Raw genomic sequence first — 26578 nt, 5'->3', positions numbered from 1 at the left:
AGATCCAAGGCAACTTTATCCATTTTTGCTTCCATTGACTCTCAAGACCTCTCAATTGCATTCAGGATAGCTTCAAGTCGATCATCTGGGGGGTTCGACGTCTCCAATTATTGCGTTTGATCTACTTGATTCAGGCCAGAAGTCTGCGAGGAGGCACTTGACCCAATTCCCTTGGTGCTCCCCATGAGCACAGCAGCACTCTCTGATTCATCACAGAAATTCAGTCACATTGACAAGAGCAGGCCACCGCACTACTTCCAAGTGCGTGATTCACTGCGTAAATGTTGAAGGCTGGGGCACTTTCCTCAGTGGTACCAGATGCAACACCGGTTCTATAAATACAGAGAACAGAGTTACTACATGTGAGGGACCCTCTCCATCAGTCTGTCTTGACTACGGGGATCTGTTACCACAGTTCAGGCTTCAATGCGCCGTCACTGCTAGTCAATTCCTCAGATTTGTTCCTCTGCTATTCATTTTTTGCTGCTTTTCCGTGCTCCCTTCAATCTGGGATGTGAGCACTGTTGTCCCCACAGTTCGCAGGCCCCCGTGTATTATCCTGAGCCTGTCTGAAGCAGTTTCGTTATCCAGCTGGTTCCTCTTGTGCCTCTGCCAGACGCTGCCAGGAGCTGCTACTGAGACACCACTGACCGATCCTCAGCAGACCCAACTCTGCTTGCACCTCGTTCCATATTTCGGCCAGGCAGATCTCCGTAGTGGGCTGCACCCAAGCCTGACCTGCTCTACGCAGATCTGCTACAGTTTACCGGTATGCTCCTCACGTACCAGCGGTGATGTCACGGCTCCTGCCATTAATTTCAGTTCTCACCTCCTGCCCATTAACAAGGAGGCGTCCGTGCCGCCGTATCCTAAATCACGAGCAGGGCCTGCTTCATTTATCCCCCCCCCAGACGCCTGGGCCATGTATAGAGATACCATAGGAAAAGCCGCACTCTGCCACCTCCAGCAACCAGAGCCCATCAGCAGCAGCTTCTTAATCCGACTGGGTCCTCCTATGCCTCAGCCACAGACACTACCAGTATCAGCTACTTATTTATCCCAGTTCGATCTTCCGCAGACACAACTCTGCTCCCACCACGTTTCAGTCCTCAGCCGGGCTGCTCTCCATATAGGGCCCGCACCCGGGCCCCACCAGCTCTGCACAGATCAGTCACTGCTCATCGGTCTGCTCCTCTCATATCTGCGGCGAAGTCGCATACCCTGCCACTGATTACATTTCTCACCTCCCGCCTGCCAGCCAGCGGGCCCACGTGTAGCATTGTACTGGATCACCAAGTCGGCCTACTTCCCTAGTTTACCCTCAGCTGCCTGGTCCAAGTATCAAGTCCTCGTAGGTAAAGCCACCCACCGCCATCACTTTCCGGGTGTGCTGATCCCAGTTCCCGGCGTGCTGCACCTCAACCCCTGGTAGAGCCCCACTGGCAATATTTTTGCTACTGCAGCCTTCACCGATCAGTGCCACGTGTTGATCACCATGCAGGCACAGCACAGGTCGCGCCCCTACGGCTTCCGTGCGCCCTTCAGCTGTAAGCGATTTTCGTCGCAATCGGCGCTACTGTCGTCCCCTGGGGTTTTGCCGGACTTTCTGTCACAGCTCCGTGGCAGGAAAAACGGAGTGTATCGGACAAAAGTGAATAATTATGGGGAAGGAATGGCAGAGCGAAATCAGGATGCATCTGCCATGATGCCCCTGCAGGCGACAACCCCCACAAAATTCCATATCATACCACAAAATACAACAGCACGCCACATAAACTCCAATACAAACCATTCCACAGGATAAATACCATTCCACATAATTAAGGTCCATAACACACAATCCGACTCCACATAATTTTAATACACTTCAGTCAGTCAGTCAGTCAAACAATCTTTATTTCGATTAATTAAAATCACAAAAAGAAAAACAGTGCATACATCCTTTGTACATAAAATAATTAATACACTTACTACCACATAATTACTATCCATGTAATTCCACTAGACACCATGCCACATATATAATTCCACTACACAAATCAACTCCACACCACACCAACCCCCAACTAACAATTCCAATGCAACCCACATAATTCCACTCCACACCAGGTACATCGACTCCAAAAGAAAACACATGGGTAAAAAAAACATTGTTATTTAAACGCCAATAACTCTCACTCTCACAAAAGCTAGACCAATTGAGGGAGAGGGTGTGGTCTGAGGCTACATTGCTGACTTAGATGCTGGAAACCAAGGTTTGAGTCTCGGGTCCTTCCAGGTCCTGTGATTCTGGGCAAATCACTTAATCTCAATGTGTCCTTGTGTTACGTAACTGGTGGTCATGTAAAGCGCTCCATTACCAGGGCTCGAGTCGGGGTACCACGCGGGTGGACGGCTCCCCCCACTTATTTGACCCGACCCGGGGGGACGCCATCCCCCCTGCCAAACAGCTGGACTTCACTCTTTGGCCTCTCTGGGACAAGGAGCGCGGCACCTTTCGTGACGTCACTTCCGGTAACAGCGTCCCCCCATGTTATATTGTTATTCATTATTTAATTCCTGTTGCTTTAAGGCACGTGTATGAGAACCTTAGAATGTGTATATGCAATATATGTTCTACTGTGAGTAAGGCAGTTAGAGCCTTGCTGAAGATCTGTGTAGCTGTGCTTCCTGTTCTTCTATCTTATATATTACTTAATAAAAGTATTTAAGTAATTCTACTAATCGACTACTTAACACCCCACTTCTTTTTTTAGGACTTGTGCCCTGTCCATTACCTTCGGGTCGAGTTTGTGCTATATAAAATCTGCATTAAAAAAACGTGCATTGCAAATGCTTGTTTCTCTTACACCCACATAAAATAACATCAGACACGACTCCATCTCGGATTCTCTTAGGTTGATTAATGGGTTGAAGAGGCTTTGATAACACCGGACCACGCGTTACCGATTATCATGTTTGGGGATCATTCTTTTTTTGTGGCTAATCTCTGCGGTTTGAAAAACATAAGGTGAAAGTGGACTTCTTGCTAAAGTGCCAGCCCTTAGCAATCGTTCGGTCTTGTATTATAGTGTATGGTTATTGCCCGCTATGGTGTGGTTCTACACAGAACCTACTCATACGTAAAACGGAGTTGGTCTCAGGCTGTCAGAATCTCTGTTTAAATGGCACATGGGCGCAGACATAGCCGTCGCACAGAACCCATTTCAAAATGGCCGCCGGCGTCATAACCAGTTAGAATAGCCTGACCAAAGATGGCGACCTCGCAGACTGCCGTAAATCGAACGTCATAGTCTAGCTGCCCATTCGTCCTGCTTTTACACATCATCAGCGATCGCCGGGAAGGTGTTTGTTTCGGTCGCGCGAGTCCCACTGGGGACTCCCACCTGGACTGTTGGAGGATGCCGGGGAAGCCAGAGCTTAGCTTTGTAAGTTCCGAAAGCAAAGGTGGGCGACTGAAGAGTGGAGGGGCATCACTATCCAAAACTGCAAGTTCCAGCACGCACTTGGGCAACTGTTTTTTTTTTTTATTAAATAGACTAGACTGCCAAATGTCCCAGACTGCACAATGCCACAAGCTACAGAGTGCAACCTTTCTGTCGTTAAGAACAGTAATGCTACAACCTTGAGGACGCTCTGGTTAGGCAGTACTTGCAGGTCTCTAGCGTGTCGGAGCAACAGGTAGCTACTGGAACTGAGTAGTGGCATGTAGGCCACATAATGAACGTAGTAGTACTCCATGTGATAGGGGTACAGCCCTCGGGCTTTACTTTTAAGGCAGCACCTAGTGGGGACGGTCTCGGGTGCTGTGAACCGGGTGATAACGATGTCATTCCGCGAGTAATACAGTGTAGCAGCTACTTCTACCTGCCAGTCAGTACTGTTTAAAGACTAAGGTCTAAATAAACATAATCTTGACTGACTGACAACTTATACCTGCCCAATAATGTTTTAGAATAAGCCTGTACACTTGCCAGTTCCAGAATACACTAATAAAGAAGGTAGTTCTGACAGTACTACATTGTCAATGAAAGCTGTCAGAACTGCCAGTTCTGGATTACCCTGCAGTTTGAGTTTCTATGCCCAGTACGCCTGAGGGTAGTCCCAGCAGTTCTATAATGTGGGGGGCAGCATGCGCTACTAGGAATCTCAGAAGACCCTGAGCCAGAAGACAACATGATAGACTGCTTACACTTAGTGCCCTTTTATCAGTGAGAACTTCCATTCCAAGCATTCAGTGAGGTAGTATGATATACTGCAAGTAGAATACCCACTTGCAGCAGGTGGTAATCCCAGTCTCAGAGTGGCCAGGGGCATGATACATATGCGCTTCCTGATGCATACACATGCCTACAAAATGATGCGAGCTCATCATCACATATTTTTTTTCTTTTGGTCGTGCTGCAGAGCATCAGCTTTTTTTGCCGAAGCTGTACATATATTATCAGAAGACCTTGGCAAAGCCAATACATCCTAAATGTGAGACCTATTGCTTTGCTAATGCGTGTTTCACCTGCCAGGAAGAATGAAAGGGATTTTGTCCAGAGTAAATGAATTTACTACTGCAAATTTCTCATCCATAAGTGTGAGAAATTCCATAATAGTAAATCACACTCAAGGGTTGGGAAGTGGATGTTCCAAAGTGCAGTTTGCACTGAAACTTTGGGATCAGCCACAGACTTGTGTATTTGTGGGCATCCACATACTTCTTACCGACCCCCTTTCCACCCTGGAAATGTGAGATTTACCAGAGCCAAGTGCCGAGGAAACTCCCTATCCAGGACGGGAAGTAGAAGATATCACCACCAGATTTGCTGGGGTATAGGGACATTGATTTCTTAATCGGAAAAAATGTTTTCGTAGACAAAAAAAAATGCATATTTGCACCAGAAGTTTAATTTCCAACTGACTGAAGTTCTCTGCTATGGAGAACTCTGCACAGGGGCAATGAGCCTTTGGGAAATTTCACCTGCCTTTCCCAGTAGAACACCTGGAAAACTGTGCATCACACAAGTGTACTTTTGGGGATGTTTGTGAATTCCCCGCCCCACCCCCTAAAAAATAAAATAAAACATACGTTTAGGCAGAGATCTAGATCTCTGTGTCTACTTTTGCATTTTTGCTTACGAATAGTGTCCAGCGTTTCAAATGATTGTGCCACAGATTGTAAGTTAAGGAGTTTAAGCTCAGGCAAATTTAAGATAAACCAGGAAACATTTTTAGAGCATTTTACTTAACGGATCAGTTACTTCAATGGTGGTTAAGGAGGATTGGAACATTTTTATCCAACTTTCAGATTTTAAGAAGATAGGTATTGTATGTATTAAGTTGACTGCATAGTTCTATAGAAGACATAATGTTTCACCACATATTTTACCTGTTTGTTCATACTCAAAGTTATGGTGAACAACCAACGCTCGAGCGTACTAAAGTTAAGGCGATTCAGCTTTGGTTCTACCTTGTCCTGATCAGAGAATTCAGCACTGGGGTGGAGCAAGGGGGAGGGGCTTAATGCTGTATTTTCTGTATTTGTATAGCCAAGTTATTGGTGCATATCCTATGTTGCTGTCAGATCATGATTAGGGCTCTCTGTTGTATGGTATTTATTTTTTGGCCCTTTCTGTCTGTATTTATCTATATTTATTTTTTGGCCATTTTATCTGTATTTATCCATGTTTATTTTGTGTAATACATATAAATGAAGTTGTAAAACTATACGTCTCCATATCTATTTAACTGATAGATGCACACTCATGTTTTGGTGTCTGTCATGTTTTAGCTATTTAAGCTGCCAAATATTACACAACAATACATCCACTGGTAAATACTAGCATTATACCATAAATGTATGTTGACATATGCCGTTATTTAAAGAAATTTCATCCTGTTTTTTAATTTCCCGTACTGTCCGTCTGCTCACTTAAATATGTCACTTAAAGAGTCACTTAAAAGAAGCACCATTTTCTGGACTTATCCACTTTTAAAAATAAACGCAGACAGAAAACATTGCTTTCTGTCTGTATTTTTCTGTAAAAATCCGTAAAAACGGAAAACAGGGAGCCTTAATCATGATTAGTGACCAAAACATTTGTTCATGACAATGTTTATTACATTTTGAATTCATTTCTGTTGTGGCTCAATTTCAGCATGTCTGAATGAGAGTTGCCCACAACCATATAGTACATTTATTAAGTATGTGGACCCATTTGTTTTTTAACCAATCCTTATGAATTAATAAACCGTATATTTTAAACTTTTACTGTTTTAAATTGTTAAAGTTAAATGATATGCTGTTACTAACACCTTTTTAGGTTTGGTTAAAAAGCATTGATTGCCATCATAATTGTGTTAATTGAATTGTATGATTTTAATTAAACAAAATAAAATTTGATTTTGAGCTTGAAACCCTTTAAGGCAGTACTGTAAGTGCTAGGATACCTGGGAGTAATGGATAGACTCACTGCCCATACCAGAATGGCCTCAGTGATTAGATAACATTGTCAGTATCTGAAAAGTCAGAACTCTTGTTATAGTGTTCTTAGCATGGCCAATGAGGATTGGCAATGATTTGGAATATTACTCTATACCCCACATGTTGAAATATTAGTATTGAAAGAAACACTTGCAGTTTACAAACCCATTAGTTACAGAGGAACTACTTTAAATATTCACTGGAATTCTGGTTTCCAACAAATGGCAAGCTTGGCACTTAAACAATAAAAATATGTGACTTGGAACCTGTCTTTTAAGGTGAAATAATGTACTTTTGGATAAATTAGGGCATTTACAAACCATTCACTCTCGTTACCTGTGTTGTATTATAATGTCCACTGAATCACTTAATGATAGTTTAAGATAATAATATAAATGTGCCAACTAATTATCTATTTTAAGTATGTGCTAGTAGAAATAAGCAGAACTCTATTTATGCATATATGTTTACACATTGTTATTGAATTAGAATAGGTTATCATAGTTGATGTTAAAGTATAATGTCTCCTAGAAAAAGCCATTTCTGATGTCTGATAACTTTGCCTCTTTTTACTACTCTATACTGAACATTCTAAGATATGTCTACTCATCGCTTGAGTTTTCGTAGCTAAGGTCTATGAAGCTCTGTCAAATGGTAACTTTCTTTGGGTTGTCTAAAAGCTTTATTCTGTTTCAACCTCCTCTGGGACTAAATAACTGCCTCCTCTACAGGAAGAAGAGGATTTACAGTATGAGGAGGAAATCCTGCGTAATCCTTTCTCTGTCAAATGCTGGATTCGCTACATCGAGTTCAAGCAGAATGCCCCACAAAACGTGCTTAACCTGATCTATGAACGGGCCCTCAAAGAACTTCCTGGAAGGTTAGTACCTTTTTCTAGACTCCTTTCATAATCAATGTAAAGTGTAAACTTGATGATGCAGAGATCTGGGCACACATTCCACTTTATTTAGAAACTCAATGTTGTTTTTCTTGACACTTATTTGAATGAGCATGGAATTCTGATATAAGTGTTCTGCAAGTCATATTCATCGTCTTTGAATGGGATGGTTCTAGAATGCGGACTGCCTCCTTGATAAGTCGAGAGGCTGGTGTCAGTTTTTTTTCTCCAATGATCGGATCCCTTTTCAATGGTTCATTGGACACTGCTTCTTTTAAGGTTGCCTTTGGTTTCTCTGTAATTCGGCCCTTTGGCAGGCCATCTATTAGAGTAGATTGAGGGGAGTGTTGATAGTTTGTCGATAATGGGTCCGCAGCTGCAGATCAGTTTAGCTTCCTGCTGAGCTCTGTTGATTGAGGTTTAGTTGGCCTAGTTTTTCGTCTATTCCTCCCACGAAAAGGGCCAAAGTATCTAGTAGTGACAACTGCAGGTCCATTTTCTCTGCCTGGTAATGTAGTACATCAACAGTCCGTTGCATTGTGTTTAGTAGAATGTCCCATGTGTTCGATACCTGTTTCCCCGGTTGAATTGGAGAACTTAAGATCAGAGTGGGAATTGGAGAGTTTTTGCATAGAATCGAGTTGCTGGACACGATTTCTTTGACGTTTCCTTGTGTCGCGTCATGATTTGAACTGATACTGGCTGTGAGCGGTGGCTGTTTTTCTGGAGTCCCCGGTGCGTGGGATGCTACTAGGTCTGCCCACTCCTGTGATCCCAGATAGGAGAGGGGGTCCAGCCCGCCTCCCCTAGAAGACGGGGAATCCAATGGGGATTCAGAGGACTCTTTGGGGATGACCTGGGTGCCCCCTGTTTCAGCGCCTGATGTCGGTTGGGCCGATTTGATGGCCTCCTGATGTAATATAGGATCATGGGGGTATTTGTGGGAGTCTGTTTGAGACTAAACTTTAGAGTGGTGATCACATTCTGGTGATTTGTTCAGTTTGTGTCCACTTGAGACGTCCTGCCCTGGGTTTATGACTTTGCCAGTCTTTGTTGTAGACTCTTTTGCATTTTGTGCTTCCTTCCACATTTTAGGATCAATTAAGTCAGTTATGGCATTGCTCGTTGGGGAGGGAGTAGGCTGAAGTCGGCAAGTGGTATGATCCTTGGCTCTTATAATATAACAAAAACAGATAGGAAAAGGGTCCAAGGGAAAGTTTAAAGACCAAACACAGTCACGATCCCCACTCAAACAGTATAAACACTAAAGAGTGATAGTGGGTCTATAAATACTGTCTGCTGAACAATGCCTGAAACTCAAACTCAAAGAAAATAGGAAAGACCAGAGTGAATTAAGTGCCACAGGATATCTCCACATTTGTGAAAGTACCCATCAGTTATCGATCGGTTCCGCCCTTATCATCATTTGGGCCTCCTCACACCGAGGATGATCCTTGGCTCGCCATTCCACCTCCCCTTCTTGGAGGGCAGGCGGGCTATTGTTTTTTTTTGTTTTGTGTTCGCAAGTATTTTCTGGTGATGGCCTGATGACCACAGGTTGGGCCACTGTGACTTGTTCTTTGTCTGGTGTAGTCGGTGATTGTTGTGGTAATTGTTGTGGGAAAAGGGGGAGGAGCTATTCTTGAAGGCCCTGAATTTTGCCACTGGTGGAAAATATGGATGAAGCTGGATCTTTTAAAAATTGGAATTTTTAAGAGATTTTTGGTTGGTAAAGTTAGGGACGGCAGCTTCCTAGATTTAGTACTGGGTTGTTAGTGGCCTCTGCTTCGTGACCCTCCTCCTCCTGCTTAGGCTTACGGATGACAGCCCCTGACTGCCCCCTTTTTTCTGCCCAACCTCATATTTAGAGTATATTTAAAGTACCCTAAGTCCACAAGCAGCTCTACTTCTCTGACTTTATTCCCCCCTGGAGGTGCTCTTCCCAATCCTCTTCCACTCCTTATGGACCAGACAAAAGTAGTATCTGTTATGTACGTTGGAGGCAGTGCTTCACTGTTGGAGGTAAGAAAACACTTGTTCCTTCTGCTGTGTTAGATGAGATGTTTTTTGACGGTTCCGGCACCTACTGCAATGGAAGTAACTCTGCCTTGTTAAGGAATGGTTCCTATCCTTGATTTGCGGCTCTTAGACAAGTATAATGGCAGGTCTGGCCACTTAAGGTGATTTTGTTGTGGCTTTTTCCTCCCTAAAAAATGAATTCAGCTCCTGCCCTTCCCCCGAGGCTTCACGCAGCTCTGGCTGCGTTGGGAGTGCTCTCAGCTTGCTGCTCCTGCCACAATGAAGGCAGTAGAAGCAAATAGAGGCAGGCTCATGGGGAGGACACTCTGAGAAGTGTTCTTGGCTCCTGCTGGAAAGACGCTGGCTGGAAAGATGCTGGCTGCGTAGAGGGAGCGGCATGCACCCTCGGAATGAATCGCAGGTTAAATGTGAGTAGGTCTTTGTGGCGCTTGCGGTGGAGTGGGGGTAGACTGGGACAGACAGGAAATTAGAGAAGCTGCAACAAATACCAAGAGTCAGGAGGGGAGGAGGGGCGGCTTGCTGGGGCGATTACCTGAATGCGGGTGGTGGATGGCGGGTTGCAGTTGGCGGTTTGCATTAGATTTCGCCTTTGCCCCCGCAGGTTTCTCCTCGCACCACTACTGCACGTGCTCACCTGCAGGCACTCGCACTCGTGGCCTCCGCCTCAGCTCAGCTGCAGCCTCACAGCACTCCTCGACGCTCCTCTCCGTCCAGCGGGGCCCGGTGTCCACTCTTCTCGGCCTGGTCCGTTGTTCCGTTGGGTTGTCCGCTCTCAGTCGCCGCGGTTCCTACGATACCGGCGGCACCGCACCCACTGCTCTCTGCTCTCGACTGCTCTGGTCTAGGATCTCAGAAGCCCATACCAGAATGGCCTCAGTGATTAGATAACTTTGTCAGTATCTGAAAAGTCTTTGAATGGGAATTGCGTGGCTCACTGTTGAACAGAACGTATAGGCAATAGACTACTTCGTCTGGTTCAGTGATTTCTCTAGTTACAACAGTGATTCTACAGGTGAAAGTCAGTTTTCTTTTGCTATTTATACGTTTGTAAAGGATTTAGCTTGTTTGTGGGGTACTTTGTGTTTCAATGTGTAGCAACAGCATTTAGAATATACATCTGGGCCGGTCACCCCACGCACCGCGCTCACTCCTCCGTGTGTGAGTCCAGGTTGCCCCCGTTCCCGCCGAGTGCCGCCGCTGCCCGCAGCTGTGCTCCTGGTCCCCGACCGCTGCTGCTGTTTCTGCCCTGTTTGCGCTGCCTTGTATTGTACTTTTTTCCCTGTGTTAATTTTGCTCCGCTTTAGTTTGCGGTTTTGTATTTGTATTTTTGTCATTGTATTTCTACCCTGTGTTAATTTTGTTCTGCTTTAGTTCGCTGTGTTGTCCCCTTGTTGTGCCCAGCCCCTGCCGCGTTTCCCGCCACCTCCCCGCTCCCCGCCGCTACCCCCCTGCGGCCCCGCCCCCTTCCCTCTGTCGGCCTTCCCATTCGCCGCCCCGCTCCCGCCTCCCAGCTGCTCCTCCCTCCCACTGGACCATATAGGACAGAGGGCGAACGGTGGTGAGCAGTGACCTCTGACCCTCTGGGCCGGTCACCCCACGCACCGCGCTCACTCCTCCGTGTGTGAGTCCAGGCTGCCCCCGTTCCCGCCGAGTGCCGCTGCTGCCCGCAGCTGTGCTCCTGGTCCCCGACCGCTGCTGCTGTTTCTGCCCTGTTTGCGCTGCCTTGTATTGTACTTTTTTCCCTGTGTTAATTTTGCTCCGCTTTAGTTTGCGGTTTTGTATTTGTATTTTTGTCATTGTATTTCTACCCTGTGTTAATTTTGTTCTGCTTTAGTTCGCTGTGTTGTCCCCTTGTTGTGCCCAGCCCCTGCCGCGTTTCCCGCCACCTCCCTGCTGCCCCCCTGCGGCCCCGCCCCCTTCCCTCTGTCGCTCCTCCCATTCGCCGCCCCGCTCCCGCCTCCCAGCTGCTCCTCCCTCGCTCCGCCCCCCCACTCTCCACATATGGCAGAGTGTCAAACGCGCAGCGGGCGCGCCGATTGTGCGCCGATTGTGCGCCAAAGGCGCGCCAAAGGTAAGCCCGTCTGCGCCCGTCCGCGCCTGGCCCGCGCCCAGCGCCAGAACCCCTGGCCCCCGAGGATGTCAGTCCACCCGCCAGACCTATGACGCCGCCACCCTCAACGCACTCAACACCGGCCGAACCCCCGGCTGCTACCGAGCCACCCCGAGACGCACCCACGGACCCATCAGCTGCCACTCCTGCAAGTTCTCCTGCATCCGGACCTGCACTACACTCACACCCGCCGAGCCGAGAACCAGCAGCAACCACCTGAAGTGCATCCTGCTCAACACCCGCTCCGTCCACAGACACGCCGTGGAGCTCTGGAACCTGCTCGACACAACATCACCAGACGTCGCCTTCCTCACGAAACCTGGATGAACGCCTCCTCAGCGCCCGACATCGCCATCGCCATACCGGACGGATACAAGATCACCCGGAGGGACCGCGCCAATCAGATCGGAGGAGGCATCGCCATCATCCACAGGAACACCATCCGCATCACGACCAGCTCCGACACCACCTTCACAGCCGCCGAACACCTGCACTTCCAGATCCACACCGACCCCAAGACCACCCTCAGAGGCACCCTCATCTACAGACCCCCGGGACCACGCACACAATTCAGCGAGGACATTGCCGACTTCATCAGCCCGCACGCCCTCCCCTCCGCTGACTACATCCTCCTCGGGGACCTCAACTTCCACCTGGAGAACAACAACGACCGCAACACCACCACCCTGCTAGACAACCTCGCCAACCTCGGACTCAAGCAGCTGGTGACCACCCCCACCCACTATGCTGGCCACACGCTTGACCCCGTCTTCACCTCCAGCAAGGACATCTCCTTCAGCCACGCCACCGGACTGCACTGGACGGACCATAGATGCGTCCACTTCACCTTCAGAAAGAACACGATCCACCACCACCAGCAACAGGTTGCACGCAGATGCTGGAACAAGATCACCGCCGACCAGCTCGCCGCATCCCTGAGCCAGGTCCCTCCCGCCAGCTCAGCGAACCCCAATCAGGCCGCCAACAACCTCACGACGTGGATCAGCAACTGCGCAGACGACCTTGCCCCACTGAGGACCCCGCCCAACAGACCCGGCAGTAAGAAAGCACCATGGTTTACCGACGAACTCAAGAGATCCAAAAAGAACTGCCGAGCCCTCGAGAGAGCCTGGCGCAGAGACCCGACACCAGACAACATGACCACCCTCAAGCTCGCCACTCGAAAACACCACCAATTGATCCACACCACCAAGAAAACAGCTTTCAAGGAACGACTGGACAACAACGCCCACAACAGCAAGGAACTCTTCAACATCGTCAAAGAGCTCTCCAACCCCAGCGCCGGAAACAACGACATCACCCCATCGCAAGACCTCTGCAACTCCCTCGCCTCGTACTTCCACAACAAGATCGCAGACATACACAACAGCTTCAGCACACAGCCAACGCACCCCACGACCACACCAGCGACCCCCACCACCACCCTCCGCGCCTGGACCCCGATCAACACCGAAGAAACCATAGGCACGATGAACTCCATCCACTCCGGATCCCCATCCGACCCCTGCCCCCACCACGTCTTCAACAAGGCCGACTCCGTCATCGCTCCCCATCTACGGGACATCATCAACGTCTCCTTCAGCACCGCAACCTTCCCGGAGAGCTGGAAGCATGCCGAACTCAGCGCCCTCCTGAAGAAACCTTCAGCGGACCCCACCGACCTCAAAAACTACTGCCCCATCTCGCTCCTCCCGTTTCCTGCCAAAGTCATCGAGAAGACCGTCAACAAGCAGCTGGCCGCCTTCCTCGAGACGAATGGATCCCTCGACCCCTCGCAGTCTGGCTTCCGGGCCAACCACAGTACCGAGACCGCCCTCATCGCAGCCACTGACGACATCCGAGCCCTGCTCGACAACGGAGAAACAGCGGCCCTCATCATCCTGGACCTCTCCGTGGCATTCGACACTGTCTGCCACCGCACCCTAGTGCAGCGCCTCAGCAACGTCGGAATCCAAGGGAAGGCACTGGAGTGGATCATCTCCTTCCTCGCCGGAAGGACACAGAGGGTCCGCCTCCCACCGTTCAGATCAGAGGCCACCAAAGTCATCTGCGGCGTTCCTCAAGGTTCCTCGCTCAGCCCCACCCTCTTCAGCGTCTACATGAGCCCCCTTGCGGCCATCGCACGCCAACACAACCTCAACATCATCTTCTTCGCCGACGACACCCAGCTGATCCTCTCCCTCACCAACGACCCCGCCACCGCCAGAGCCAACCTACACGAAGGGATGAAAGACGTAGCCGAGTGGGTGAAGAACAGCCGCCTGAAACTGAACTCAGACAAGATGGAAATCCTCATCCTGGGATCATCGCCCTCCGCCTGGGACGACTCCTGGTGGCCCCCTGCCCTGGGCACCGCACCCAAACCAACGGACCACGCACGCAACCTGGGCTTCATCCTGGACTCCTCCCTCTCGATGACCAGACAAGTCCACGCCGTCTCGTCCTCGTGCTTCAACATCCTACGCATGCTCTGGAAGATCTTCCGGTGGATCCCCACCGAAACCAGGAAGACGGTCACCCAGGCCCTCGTCACCAGCCGACTGGACTACGGCAACTCCCTCTACGCCGGAACCACCGCAAAACTCCAGAAAAGACTCCAGCGGTTCCAGAACGCCTCAGCACGACTCATCCTGGACATCCCCAGACACAGCCACATCTCCGGACACCTGAGAGACCTGCACTGGCTCCCCGTCAACAAGAGAATCCCGTTCCGACTCCTCGCCCACGCACACAAAGCTCTACACAACCAAGGCCCAAGATACCTCAACGACCGCCTCAACTTCTACGCTCCCACCCGCCAGCTTCGATCGACCAGCCACGCCCTCGCCGTCGTCCCCCGCATCCAAAGAGCCACTACGGGAGGAAGATCCTTCTCCTACCTGGCTGCCAAGTCGTGGAACTCCCTCCCCACCCACCTCCGCCTGACCCAAGACCACCTCGCCGTCAGGAAGCAACTCAAGACCTGGCTGTTCGAGCAGTAGCAGACCCCCCCCTCCCCAAGCGCCTTGAGACCCTCCGGGTGAGTAGCGCGCTATACAAATGCATTGATTGATTGATTGATCTAAAACTCGGGTTCAGGAAGGTCTGAACCATGCTCTCTTTTCAGGATATTCACATGAGAATAAACGTGCAATTAATAAATGGAAGTCATTTACGCAGGGTTTATCTTAAAAGTGTAGCATGGCTAAATCAGGACCTGAATAACATGCACAGGACTCCCCAGACAACCTAATGAGCCAATGTTTTCATGTAAGTGTTTACAGTTGAGAAGAATTAATTGTATGTGGGCACAATGATAGATAAAGCAGGCGTTAGTTAAAGGAACAGCATAAGGGTGACATCGAATTCCAGAGTATGGGGGAGGGCTGATTGAATTATTTGTATTGAAGTTACACACTTACACATTTTATAGCACCATAATATACTAACGATAATAGTCTATGCAGGTGATGGTTTTGGCATAGATACACAATAAAAGTAATCTTGTTGGCTTAAACCTAGAACTTTTTCATTATTATGCAGGGAGTCCTGTTTTTCTGTCTGTACACATTTTGGTTCACTATGCACCATTTTTATGGCACCTTCAACAGCACTAGTAACACTTAATTTGTACAGCAAATGTGCTCCGTCTAGTTAAACTAGGGTGCTTACAAAATTGGGGCACTTTTTTTTTTTTGGTCAGATGAGCAATCTAAAACTCTTCAACAAGTATTATAAAATAGGGTCATCCAATTTGGCTTTTGATAGTTGTAGTGCAAATGCCAGTTATGTTTATCCGCAATTGAAAAGTAATTTTTAGTAAAGCATGATATCATTATACAAAGGACAAATGGCAAAGGTCATAGTGAATTTTACCTGATTGAAGCTTTTCATTGTTCTAAGGGGCATTTTCACGTTTGTTCCAAGTCTTCATTACTTTAGGAACTTTTGCACTAACATTGAGGCAATGCGAAATGTAAAGGGAATGGTTGAGAGGCATATTCATATAAAGACTCATATACATTTCTTCCATGCTTTTGTTAATCTGATCTGATCTCGAAAAACAGATTTATGCCATATTGGAATTGATAACAATGTTTGAGGGTGTACAGGTAATTCGGGGAAAACTTCAGGAATGTTGATCAGTGAAATTAGTAATAAATTACCATGAACAAAGTGTACATTTAAGTGGTAGTCAGATTACCCAATTTTTCTGGGTATTACAATTGCCAGACAAACAAAAAAACAAATCGTATATATTTTAGAGTTTTAAGATATTTGAGAGTAGTCCACAATTAGAAATTGTTAGATCTAAGCCTTTGAGGGAAGCTGAACTTAAGAAATATGATGTCAACAAAAGGATGTGTGCAATAGTATATGAGTTGCGGAACACACGAAAATACTTTGGAAGATGTGGAAAAAAAATAAATCGGCATAGGTAATTTATGGAAGAGTACGAAAACTCTTATGTCTTCCAAAAACTCCCAGCTCCTGTGAGGAATCCGTGTATGCGTGGAAGACGAAGAAAACGGTCTACTGGACTATTAAGCAATTTGCTGCCTGGAAGCTGCAGCCCGTTTCAAGAAAAGGGCTACTTGCTTTATTATACAAACATACAGAAGCCATTTGCCTTGATTCACACAACCTCGGTTTATTTGTACCAATGACTTTGGACATTACAGAAGCAGCTACTTACATAACACCTAAAGTACTGGACTGATAATTATTGATGATGTTTAGGTTTTATCACCCCACAACACCCAAGAGTAATATTCGTGCCAACTCCAATTTTAATAATTTTGGAGGCTTGAGAATGCCTCAGATCTGAGCACCTACCACAGGTGAAACGTGCTGGCTGTCAACCATATGTTCATTTTCTTGCATGATTACCAAATACAAGTGACTATTTCAATGGCAAATACAGGGATAAAGCAATTTAGTTTTATTTACTAACTTGAAATGTTATTACATTAAAATAATTTTTATCAGTCGTCTCTCGCAATAGTATCTTAGTGAATGACCGTATATAATTTATTAATACAAGGATGATCTCGGGTGTGAGCGTCCCATGCATAGCTCCTGTCTATACGTTTCTGGGTTCGAGGGTCTTACCCAGGTATTGGTGGCCCAGCGCATTACAAAATTACATTGCCTATATTAGGCTATGAAATTGGCATAGTAGGATTAGGGGCCCTCTATCATGTATAGGGAAACAGGTCACACAAAGTTTTACGTTTTTATAAAATGCAAATCTGTTCCATCGTAAGAACTGGGCTTAGAATTTCAGAAGTGGAATTGGTTTAAAAATGAACCAATACCCCAACTATGATCACAGACCTGTCTGGAAGACTAACACAACATACATTATGTTTCATGTTACACTGGACTGTGTAAACATTTTAAATTGTATGATTGATTGATTCTGATGGGAAATTCAGTTCTAGCATAGGAAACTACAAACATTTGCTTATGGAATGCTCCCAGATGGTTCTTGGGGACTGTTCTAACAATGAATAAGTCAAATAACTAACTGCATAGTAGTGCAATAAGACACATTAGTAATTTTAGTGACCTTTCCGAGACAAGTGGCATTGGTGCTCACACTAGACTGTAGATGCACAGTGATAATGGTACTTAAATATGAATCATAAAAAATTGGGAAAAAACAAACTTTGTGGACATCATTAGCTGGGTCTCAGAAATCTTGAAACTAGTCACTCTAGAAGGAGTGACTTGCTCTTCGAGAGATAAAATTAATGTTTTTGATAGCATATGGGCAGCATATCTGTAATTTAGTTTCACTTGTTTTTATTGTGTTTTAAAAGATCATAGTGTTTTGACAGTATGCATCAGTGTTTCACATTACATCAACATACGATGAAGCAGGAAGACAAAGGTTACAAAAACAAATTGCACAACTCCCTCGAGTAACTGATTTACAAACTAACCCAACCTCTTCACTGACGCCCACCCTCTGTTCTATTGTGGTTCTTCTCGCCTGCTGTACATTCGTCCATATACATTTGAATTCTGCCAATTCCCTCCATCAGTCACAAGCTGAGCAGGTACATTCATAGAGAGCCCCCTTCATGATACCTAGGACGTCCAATCAATTTGAACAATGCAATAGTTGAGAATCCTTGACTAGATACTTTACCAGGGGAACCCAAACATTTATAAATGGTTTAGCCCTCCACTATATGCTGTATTCTAGCATCTCCGTCCTGACTAGAAGCCACATGTGTAGTAGCCTTTTCTCTGGTGGGGGTTACTGCCTTTCTTCATTGTGTATCAGTTTTCTGCTTTGCTGCTAGAAGCATGTCCGTATTAAGATTACCCTTTTTGTTGGGTAGTGCATAGGCCCTCTCTGAGGGGCACCCATGTAAGAGCATCTACGGGCAGCACGTTATCTGACTCCATATGATATTCAGTATACCTTCCTAGAATTCATCTTAGGGCAAGGCTAAAGTATATATGTGCATTTTGGAGGCCTTATTCCCACATCTTCTCCTCCAAGCTTCTGACATTTTAGGATCTATCATATCCAATCTTGCAGTCATCAAGTGCCACCTATATAAACATTTTTTATACCATTTCTCTGCCTTCGGCACGACAGACATAGCACTTGTTTTTAAAAATCTCTTGCCATTGGACACGTTTTGCTAGATTCCTAGCTTTTTTTTACAAGCTACTTGATACTTGGCCTTTGTTCAGTTTCTCTTGCTACTAAAACCTCGTAAATTCTGGAGGTAGCATGGTAGTTTCACATTGGCCACAAATGCATGTTTCTATTGCTGTGATGTTTATGGTTACACCAAGCTGTATCTCACACTGTGCAACAAGTGACTGCCTGCATGAATCTAAAACATTCATACTCTGACAACATATACTCTTATTTAAGATCCTCAAGCTCCTTCATCTATTCTTTGCGAAACGTCCGTAATCTGAAGCATCTTGCTTCCTTCCATGCCTTGAAAGATTTCATCTTCACCCCGGAATTAAAATGTTAATTTCCTCATAGTGGTGTAAAGCGTGTGGGATGTGTGGTAAGTGCCTTGCTTTTTCCTGATCGTGTTAAGAATGGTAGCTGGTGATTTGTAGAGATTACCACTTTGTTGGGGCTTCCATATCCAGGACCTTTCTGTGTGCCTGGATGTGATCCTTCATGCACTATCCCTTTTCGGTCTATTCCTTCATCCATTCTACTAGAAATCCAAATTGTGTTGCTTGGTAGTAGTCCCGCATACAATGACCCTTGGGCTAACATGATTTCAGCCTTCCTGTCAGGTTCCATGGGTTGCATGGCCTTGGTCTGACCTGACTATCAACAAATAAAAAGGATTCTGCTCAGCCGCGGTCGGTAGTGGGAGTACCTGACGGGCGGTGACGTGGGGAGGAGGAGGGGCAGGGTGGGGGTAGTAATCTATAGATTACGGAGCTTTACAGGTAAGTAAACATAAATAAATAAAACAAATTTCGTTGCGTGCACTGCATCCCCAAATGCGATACAATGCGAGCAACGAAATTCGTTTTATTTATTTATATGTTTACTTTCCTGTAAAGCTCCGTAATCCATAGATTACTACCCCCCACCCTGCCCCTCTCCCTCCCCACGTCACCGCCCAGCAGGTACTCTCACTACCGACCGCGGCTGATTCTGCTGGCAATCGGATGGCAATATTCAGCCTTGACCAGCCTCCCTTTTGTTTTTTTTTCTTTTTCATTGATGACCCTGATCACTGCTGTTTCACTCTGTCCCATAATTTTAAGTTTATTTCGATACTAAAGAACAATACTTTCGGCTTTTCAAAGTATACAGTGGTTCTAAAGTCAAAAGGAATTAATGCTGCCATTCTCAAATCTCAGAAAGTCTATAGATAAGCAGCAGGTGTATTTATTTAATTGTTATGTATTTTTATTTAGAAAGTTTTATATATAGCGCAAACATGATTCTTGTGGGTATCAGCGCGCTTAACAATTGTTTAGAGTGCAGAGAACAAATAGAATCAATGATACCATCATCGAGAAAAAATCCAGGATATGGTAGCACCCTAGATAAGGGAGGGTACAACACAATGTCAAGACCGATAGTTCAAAAACAAATATATAAACGGGGAGCTGTAGTCATGAGTGTAATTCATGTGTCATGAAGGGTACGAAGAGAGGAGATCTTAGAATCTAGGGCAGAACGTTAACTTCTTTCTTGAAAGATGCAGTTGAGGGAATCAGTCTGATTTCAGGGGGCACGGCGTCCCAAATTCCGGGGCGAATCCAGAGAAAGTGCGGTTGTAGTTTTTTTTTTTTTAAGGAATCTCTGTGGTTTCAGCAGCAAGATGCTAGAGCTTCTGCAGCCACAAGAAAGTACAAACTTCTGAGGGAGGTATTTTGGGGTATTGAACCCCACGGCTGCTGACGTCTTGTCATCAGGATTAGGGCTCGTGGCCTGTCTCTCCTATGGTGAGTCCACCAAGCTCTTTTCAGCTGACTGCCAACTTGTTGTCTGGGACTCCTTTAAGAACTCTGGCCTCATCTGTATCGCGGGCACCAGCTGTCTTTTCAGGCTTTGTGTTTCACAGCTTTGTCAACCCTGGCCACCATTCCACATCAGCATCAGATTACTGCCAGGGCAGGTCGTTGGCACCTGCAGTCTGTGTTGCTGGAGCGGTGCTTAAAGACTACATGTCCTTGACATCTCGGCTTAGGCGACGTCACCAAGTATCTGGATTTTAATACCTAAAGCTAATTGAAATATAGAAGAATTTGAACAATACATATTAAAAAAATCCTCTTCCATACTTCACTTTCATTTTAGCAGAAAGTATTGTTCTCATAAAGATTGAAAATATTTTCAAACAGACTTACTAATGAGTGGTGATATAGTTTAATTTTATATTGTAATATTAGTTCAAACTTAATGTGTTATGTAATTTTTATTTCAATTGCCAATATTTGTCTTTTCTACATAAAATATAATAAAGATTCATATTTAAAAAAGGCAATTGACTCTGCAATAGAACACCCCGTTCCTCCTGCAGCCATTTATCCTTTGTTGACCATATTTCCACAGTGCACAATACCCATCAGAAAATATTACACGGTCCTCTAGCTAACCTCGGGTGCATAGTTGAGCACCAGATCCAAATATTTGGCAATGCGTTGCCAGCGCAAAATAACTTTTGTCAGCTTATAACTGAATCTCCAGGTCAGCAGCTCAACACTGTAGGAAGCTGGCTCTTTATGTAGTGAACCAAAATGAGGTACACTGTGTAAAGAGTCCAGGCAAACCCCAACTGATTTGCAGAGGCACAAATGATAACACACGGTGCCCGCTACAGCCGGGCTAGCCCAGTTTGTGTTTTCCTGGTTGGGCGCCAGGGTGAGGGCTGGTTTTGGGCCCCTGGGGGCCGTCTTTGTTACCGGGGGCCAGCAATATCGGCCCCCTGTAACAAAATCGTCCGCAACCGGCCCTAGCAAACAGCTCAGCCGCTCCCCCTTCCCCTGGAGGGGGCGGCCAAACAGTTTGCCAGGGCCAGTTCGGTTCTCAGTCCAGCCCTGGACCGAAATGCTCTCTTTTGTGGTATTGTGGACGAGCAGTCCTTCTTAACAGAGGGTAGTGCTAAGCTTTTATTGAACACACAGCGGCAGTAAGTGAGACATTCACTCAATAAAGAAATCTGACACCAACTTACAAAAATAACACTTATTTTTATGTGAATTTAGATACCAAGATCATCGGAATTGGGTAAATACTTTTCAAGATATGAATTTGTATACGTTCCAAAAGGTGACTGCAATTTCTGGAGTGGTAATGTTACTGTATGGCGGAGAACATGTATTGAATTTGAGTACTTATCAGCGACTTACAGGACCCTTTCTTCTAGACTTAAGTAGAGTATGGGGCATGCTCCAAAGCAACAGCAACAGATCACCTAGGGCGGACGGGTGCAGAGGTGTATTTCAGCACTGGATGCCCTCTTAACTTTCATGGGGATCGGCCCGGTCAAAAAAAGGCTGCAAGCTCAGACTGGGGGTCCAATCCAGATGAGCCCACAAGGGGGCTCAGTGCTTGAGATGCTCGGGCATGTAGGGACACCATTGAGCCACTTCTCTTTGGGCTCGGGTGCAGTGGTGTCTTTTGGTGTCGGGTCCGAGGCTGCAAGAGGTGGCATCTGGGAGTAAAGTCTAAGCCAGTGCAAGGGTGGGCTCAGCCATTGAGGTTCTCAGGACCCCGTTGGCAGTATCCACTCCCTTGGACTTGTGTTGTGGGGCGCGGGTGCAGAGGTGCTTTAAGGTGTTTGGTGTCGCCGGTCAAAGGCTCACTCTTTGTCCTGTAGAAAAGGGGCTAACAGGGTGGTGGGCCACTCTCAGTGTGGGTCTCCCTATCTCTGAAGTCCCTCAACATATAGGCCAGTCTCCCTCTGTGTTGGTGTCCGGTCTGGACACAACAAGCCTTGGTAGGTTTAAAGGGTCTGGTACACCCGGTATTGGTACTGTGCTGCACCAGTCGGTCCTGGCATCCCCACACTTGGATGGAGGACGGATCTGACCTGTAGTAGCACGGCAATCCCAGTGAACTGGATCTTGCTTCTATGGTGTCTGCGGCTGCAGGGGAGTAGCTCCTCTACTCCAAGGTAGTTCTCTGGCGATTTGCCCTCTTCATTTCTTGGAGTCTGCAGAGCGGCAGGACAAGTCGGTTTCTCCATGAGAGTCGGGTGCAGCAGGCTGGCTGTCAGGGTTGGCACCAACGCAGTTGTCCTCCTCTGTTCTCGGGTCAGAAATCTTCTCTGTCCACTCCTTCCTTGTCGTTAGTAGCCAGTGGGTTTCCTACCTATAGGGCGACTACACCCTTTATGTGGCCACTTCCTGTGAGCACAACCCTTACCCAGAAGACCTTATTCCACCAAAAACCAAGATGGTGGACTTTTCCAAGTCGTGTTCACTACAGGCAGCCCACCTTAGGGGTGGAACTAGCCTGAGGGTGAACATGCCACCTTACCAGCATATTTTCCCATCAGTCCTAGTGCCAATTACATCTGTGGTGGCAGGCTGGACAGGAGAAGTCGGCCAATACACTAGAGGTTGGTAGGTTTTCTAGGATTAGCTCTAAGGTACGCTCGGGGAGCATGCATTAATAAATCCATCACTGGAATCAGTGTGGGTTTATTAATACGAGGTGTTTGATAACAAACACCATGGGTTTCAGTGAAGCAATTTTGTAGCTGGGAAACTCGTTTTGACCAGTGCCCAGTACGTACCTTAAGATGGCTTCCCTGTCACATGCACTGTTAGTAATGGAACTGGCCAGCACTGGGGCATATATGCTCATGCAGATATGTCCTCACATATAATATAATGCATGCTGCCTTAGAGCTGAGCAGTAAAGCCTGCTGTGGGGGGCGAATTACAAATATTCCATGCATTGTTAGGGGACATGGCACACAAGGTGTGTGCCATGTTGTGTTTTCACTTTTTAAAGCACCTTGCATCCAGCCTACAGTGGCAGTCTGCTTTAGTTTGGTGCTGGGTCCCTTAGAGTGGCCCACAATATGCTGCAGCTCATAGAGACCCTCTTTAGTACCTATGCTGTGGGTACCAGGGGTACCACTTACTTGGGACTTACAGAGGTGTTAAAGGTCTGGCCAATTGGGGATCAGTTGACCACTTAACTTGTTTTGGTGAAGGAATACTGGCACTGTGGACCAGGTTAGCAGGGACCCAGTGCACTCCATTCAAAGTTGCATCAAATACCAGGCAAAAAGTGTGGGGGGAGCTACTGCAACAAAAACCCAGTTTCCTACTTGCACCAAAGCAAAATAGCAGGCTCGCGCAATCGTTAGATGTGAGCTTAAGCTTACCGCACGCATGTGTCCTGTAAATCTCCAGCTTTATATCTGGCAGCATGCCATTAGCAGCACTAACATTCATACTGGGCAGTGGACAACCTTTTAACCTTGCTGCACTAATTTAATGGCCCAGCCATTCTGCCTTATCATTGTTAGATAATACACCAAACAGTTCGATGTTCACCTTTAGTAAAATCATGCCATCTTAACCTCATGATCTCATCATTGAGAAATCTCACAGACATCCAGAAATGGCGCATGCTATACTAATGCGGATAAAATAGTATAACATTTTCTCAATATGAAAAATTACTTTCTTGGCTTTACAGCTATGGAGGCTTGCGTCTAAAGTAGGTGGAAGAAAGAAGATGGCCATTGTCTTTAGCTGATCTATTCCCTTTCGCAGTGCTTTGCATCCAGCTGTTATGCTTGTCTTTTTCCTGAAATATGATTTTCTACTGAATTCCTGAAATAATGTTTGCATGCTTTTTTTTTTTTGTCCTCATATATGCCACCAGTAGATATTATCTCTAGATGGGCTTACTCCAGGCCACTAGCACAAACCAACCTTCCCGGCCCTTGAGTTTGTGGATAGCCAACGGAGATTGCCCAGAGGTAGGTCGTTTCCAGTCCAACTCCCATTCACGATGTTACTTGCCACTTTGGGAGGACAGGACCACTTAACCTCTGGCATAATCATTGGACTCGTTAGTATTATTTCTCACACCATGTCTTTAATGCAGACCAGAGCTTAATGGAATTTTCCCCACCACATAACATGTCTAGACGACTCACAGCCATTATATTTCTTAGACAGTCAACACATTTGGGGGGATTTTCTGATTTCCACTCTTTGCAGATCTCCCTCCTGGCAATAACAGCTACGTTAAAAATAAACTGTGAGGTGCAGTTTCTTATATCATAATCATGCGGAAGTCCAAAGAGAACTAATCTAGGGCTGCAAATTATTGGTATTGACAGTACCTCTTCTAAAAACCCACACACCTGACTCCAATAACTAGCGATTTCAGGGCATTCAACAAACATATGCCCATCATCTGCTGCTGGGAACCTGCATCTCGGGCATGAGTATTCTTCTGTTGTGATCTTAGAAAGTTTTGCAGGAGTCCAGTATGCCCTATATGCCGTAAACAGGTGGTTTCTTCTCAAGTTTGATGGTTTTATAATTTTTTGAGATAGTGTGAAGGAGTCCATCCAAACCTTTAATAGGTCTCCTAAATTCTGTACTGTAGAATTATCACATAACTTAATGATTTCGGCCTCTAGATTATCTTTAGTTCCCACCAATGTCTTGTACCATAGTGCAACCTCACCCTTCCATCCCCTCTCCCTGCTTATTGATTCATAAATAGGACTCTCTTCCTCATTGGTTCAATTCTGTCTCCCCCACCATGAAGATAGTTGGTAAAATTTTAATCTTGTGATGGTACCTTCTGTTAAATTTGATAGGGATTCCCAACTTAATAATGTCGAGTTACTACATAGGTCCTCCCATTTCATAAGACCTGCTGTTCTCAGTGGAAGGGCGAGTCGGTCCAGTAAGCATTCCGGTGTACCAGGAGAATCCCAAATTGGGGCCTGAGGATGGTAATAGGGGATTTCTAAAGTTCTTCGTATTGATTGCCAATTATCTAGGGCTGTCCGCAGGAGCTCAATGTTTGCATGCTGATCGGCTTCTTATTTTCTATATGTCTCATCTGTCCTGAGACTGCGACTGATACACATTGACAGAGGAAAAAGTCCATGGGTGCACTTTGTCAAATGAGCAAGTGCACCACTGCTCTTTCACTTTATATTCCAACAGATCAATTGCCAGGAGGTAAAATGCACACCAATGTAAATACTCCTCAGGGAAATTTATATTGTTTTATATTGTAATCGCCAAAGGTCTTTAAGGAGAGCAAATGAAAGGAAGTATAGAAATGTCAATGTGTTTTGCAGAAAAGGAACCAGTATAGCAACTGATATTGATAATCTGGCATATATGCTTCAGTGGCTGTGGAAAAAGAGGCATCTGACCCAGAAAAAGAGAGGTGGGCATAGAACATTGGGCATTCTCTTGAAGCACAGCATTATACAAGTATGTTCTCCAAAGAATAGGGCTTGCAGAGAGGCAACTTCTCACTTCTCACTGACTTTCTTTTTTCATTTCTAGCTACAAGTTATGGTACAACTACTTGAAACAGCGCCGGAAACAGGTGAAGGCCCGGTGTGCGATTGACCCTGGGTTTGAAGAGGTGAACAACTGCCATGAGAGGGCATTGGTCTTTATGCACAAGGTAACTGTGGGAGAATGAAGGGGCTGTGGGAGCATGAAGGGGCTGTGGGAGCATGAAGGGGCTGTGGGAGCATGAAGGGGCTGTGGGAGCATGAAGGGGCTGTGGGAGCATGAAGGGGCTGTGGGAGCATGAAGGGGCTGTGCGAGCATGAAGGGGCTGTGGGAGCATGAAGGGGCTGTGGGTGCATGAAGGGGCTGTGGGAGCATGAAGGGGCTGTGGGAGAATGAAGGGGTTGTGGAAGCTTTCAAAAGCTGAAGGTATGAGGGACAAGTCAGGAGATGGAACAATATGTTTAGGCCCCTGGAGGGGATGGAGAAGGTTGTGTGAGCTTAAGGAAGAGTGATAAGGTGTGAGTGACATAGCAAGCATGTTGAGAGGTAGTGTGAGAAGTTGTAGGAGGATTAAATGTGTTTGGGAGCTTGTGACTGGGAGTAGAGGTGTTTGGTATCTTATGTGATGGCCTAGTGGTTGTGTGGCAAACTGGACAAGACATGAAAACTTGTGTCAAGTCTGAAGGAAGGTGACCGATATGTGGGTGGATCTACAAGGGTAAAGACGTGTGCTATGTGTTGTGAATAAAAGATGAAACGCGGGTCCAAGTTGTAGGATTTATTTCCATAAAGAAGAACAGCTTAACATCCACAGGGAGACCACCAGAATAGCAAACCGGTCTCCTCATTAACCGCTCCACCAATAATCATTCCCATGACATATCACCATTCTAACATGACATATCACCATTCTAACATGAACCTTCTATAATCTAGAATACCACACCCCCCCCTTTTAAAACATTAAAAAAAATATATATATATATATATATTACCTACTGGCGGTCGCCAGTAGGTATATATAGTTAGGATTTTTTCTCTATGGGATTTTTGAAAATTCTATGTCTAATAACTTTGGCGTTTG

At 46.2% G+C, this 26578-nt stretch overlaps 1 protein-coding gene across 1 annotated transcript in view; it reads left to right on the top strand.

Annotated features, from left to right (window-relative positions):
• The first annotated feature begins 3381 nt into the window (after positions 1–3381).
• Positions 3382–26578, top strand: part of XAB2 (XPA binding protein 2) — a 144082-nt gene continuing 120885 nt past the window's right edge. Inside the window, exons 1-3 of the mRNA XM_078682501.1 lie at positions 3382–3428; positions 7204–7352; positions 25540–25663. Of these exons, the coding sequence (XP_078538627.1) occupies positions 3402–3428; positions 7204–7352; positions 25540–25663 (300 nt within the window). The 5' untranslated portion in view covers positions 3382–3401. The remainder of the gene's footprint in view (positions 3429–7203; positions 7353–25539; positions 25664–26578) is intronic.

This window comes from Lissotriton helveticus, chromosome 1_1, assembly GCF_964261635.1.
Source record: "Lissotriton helveticus chromosome 1_1, aLisHel1.1, whole genome shotgun sequence".
NCBI classification, from domain to species: Eukaryota; Metazoa; Chordata; class Amphibia; order Caudata; family Salamandridae; genus Lissotriton; species Lissotriton helveticus.
This window is presented reverse-complemented; position numbering and strand designations above follow the sequence as displayed.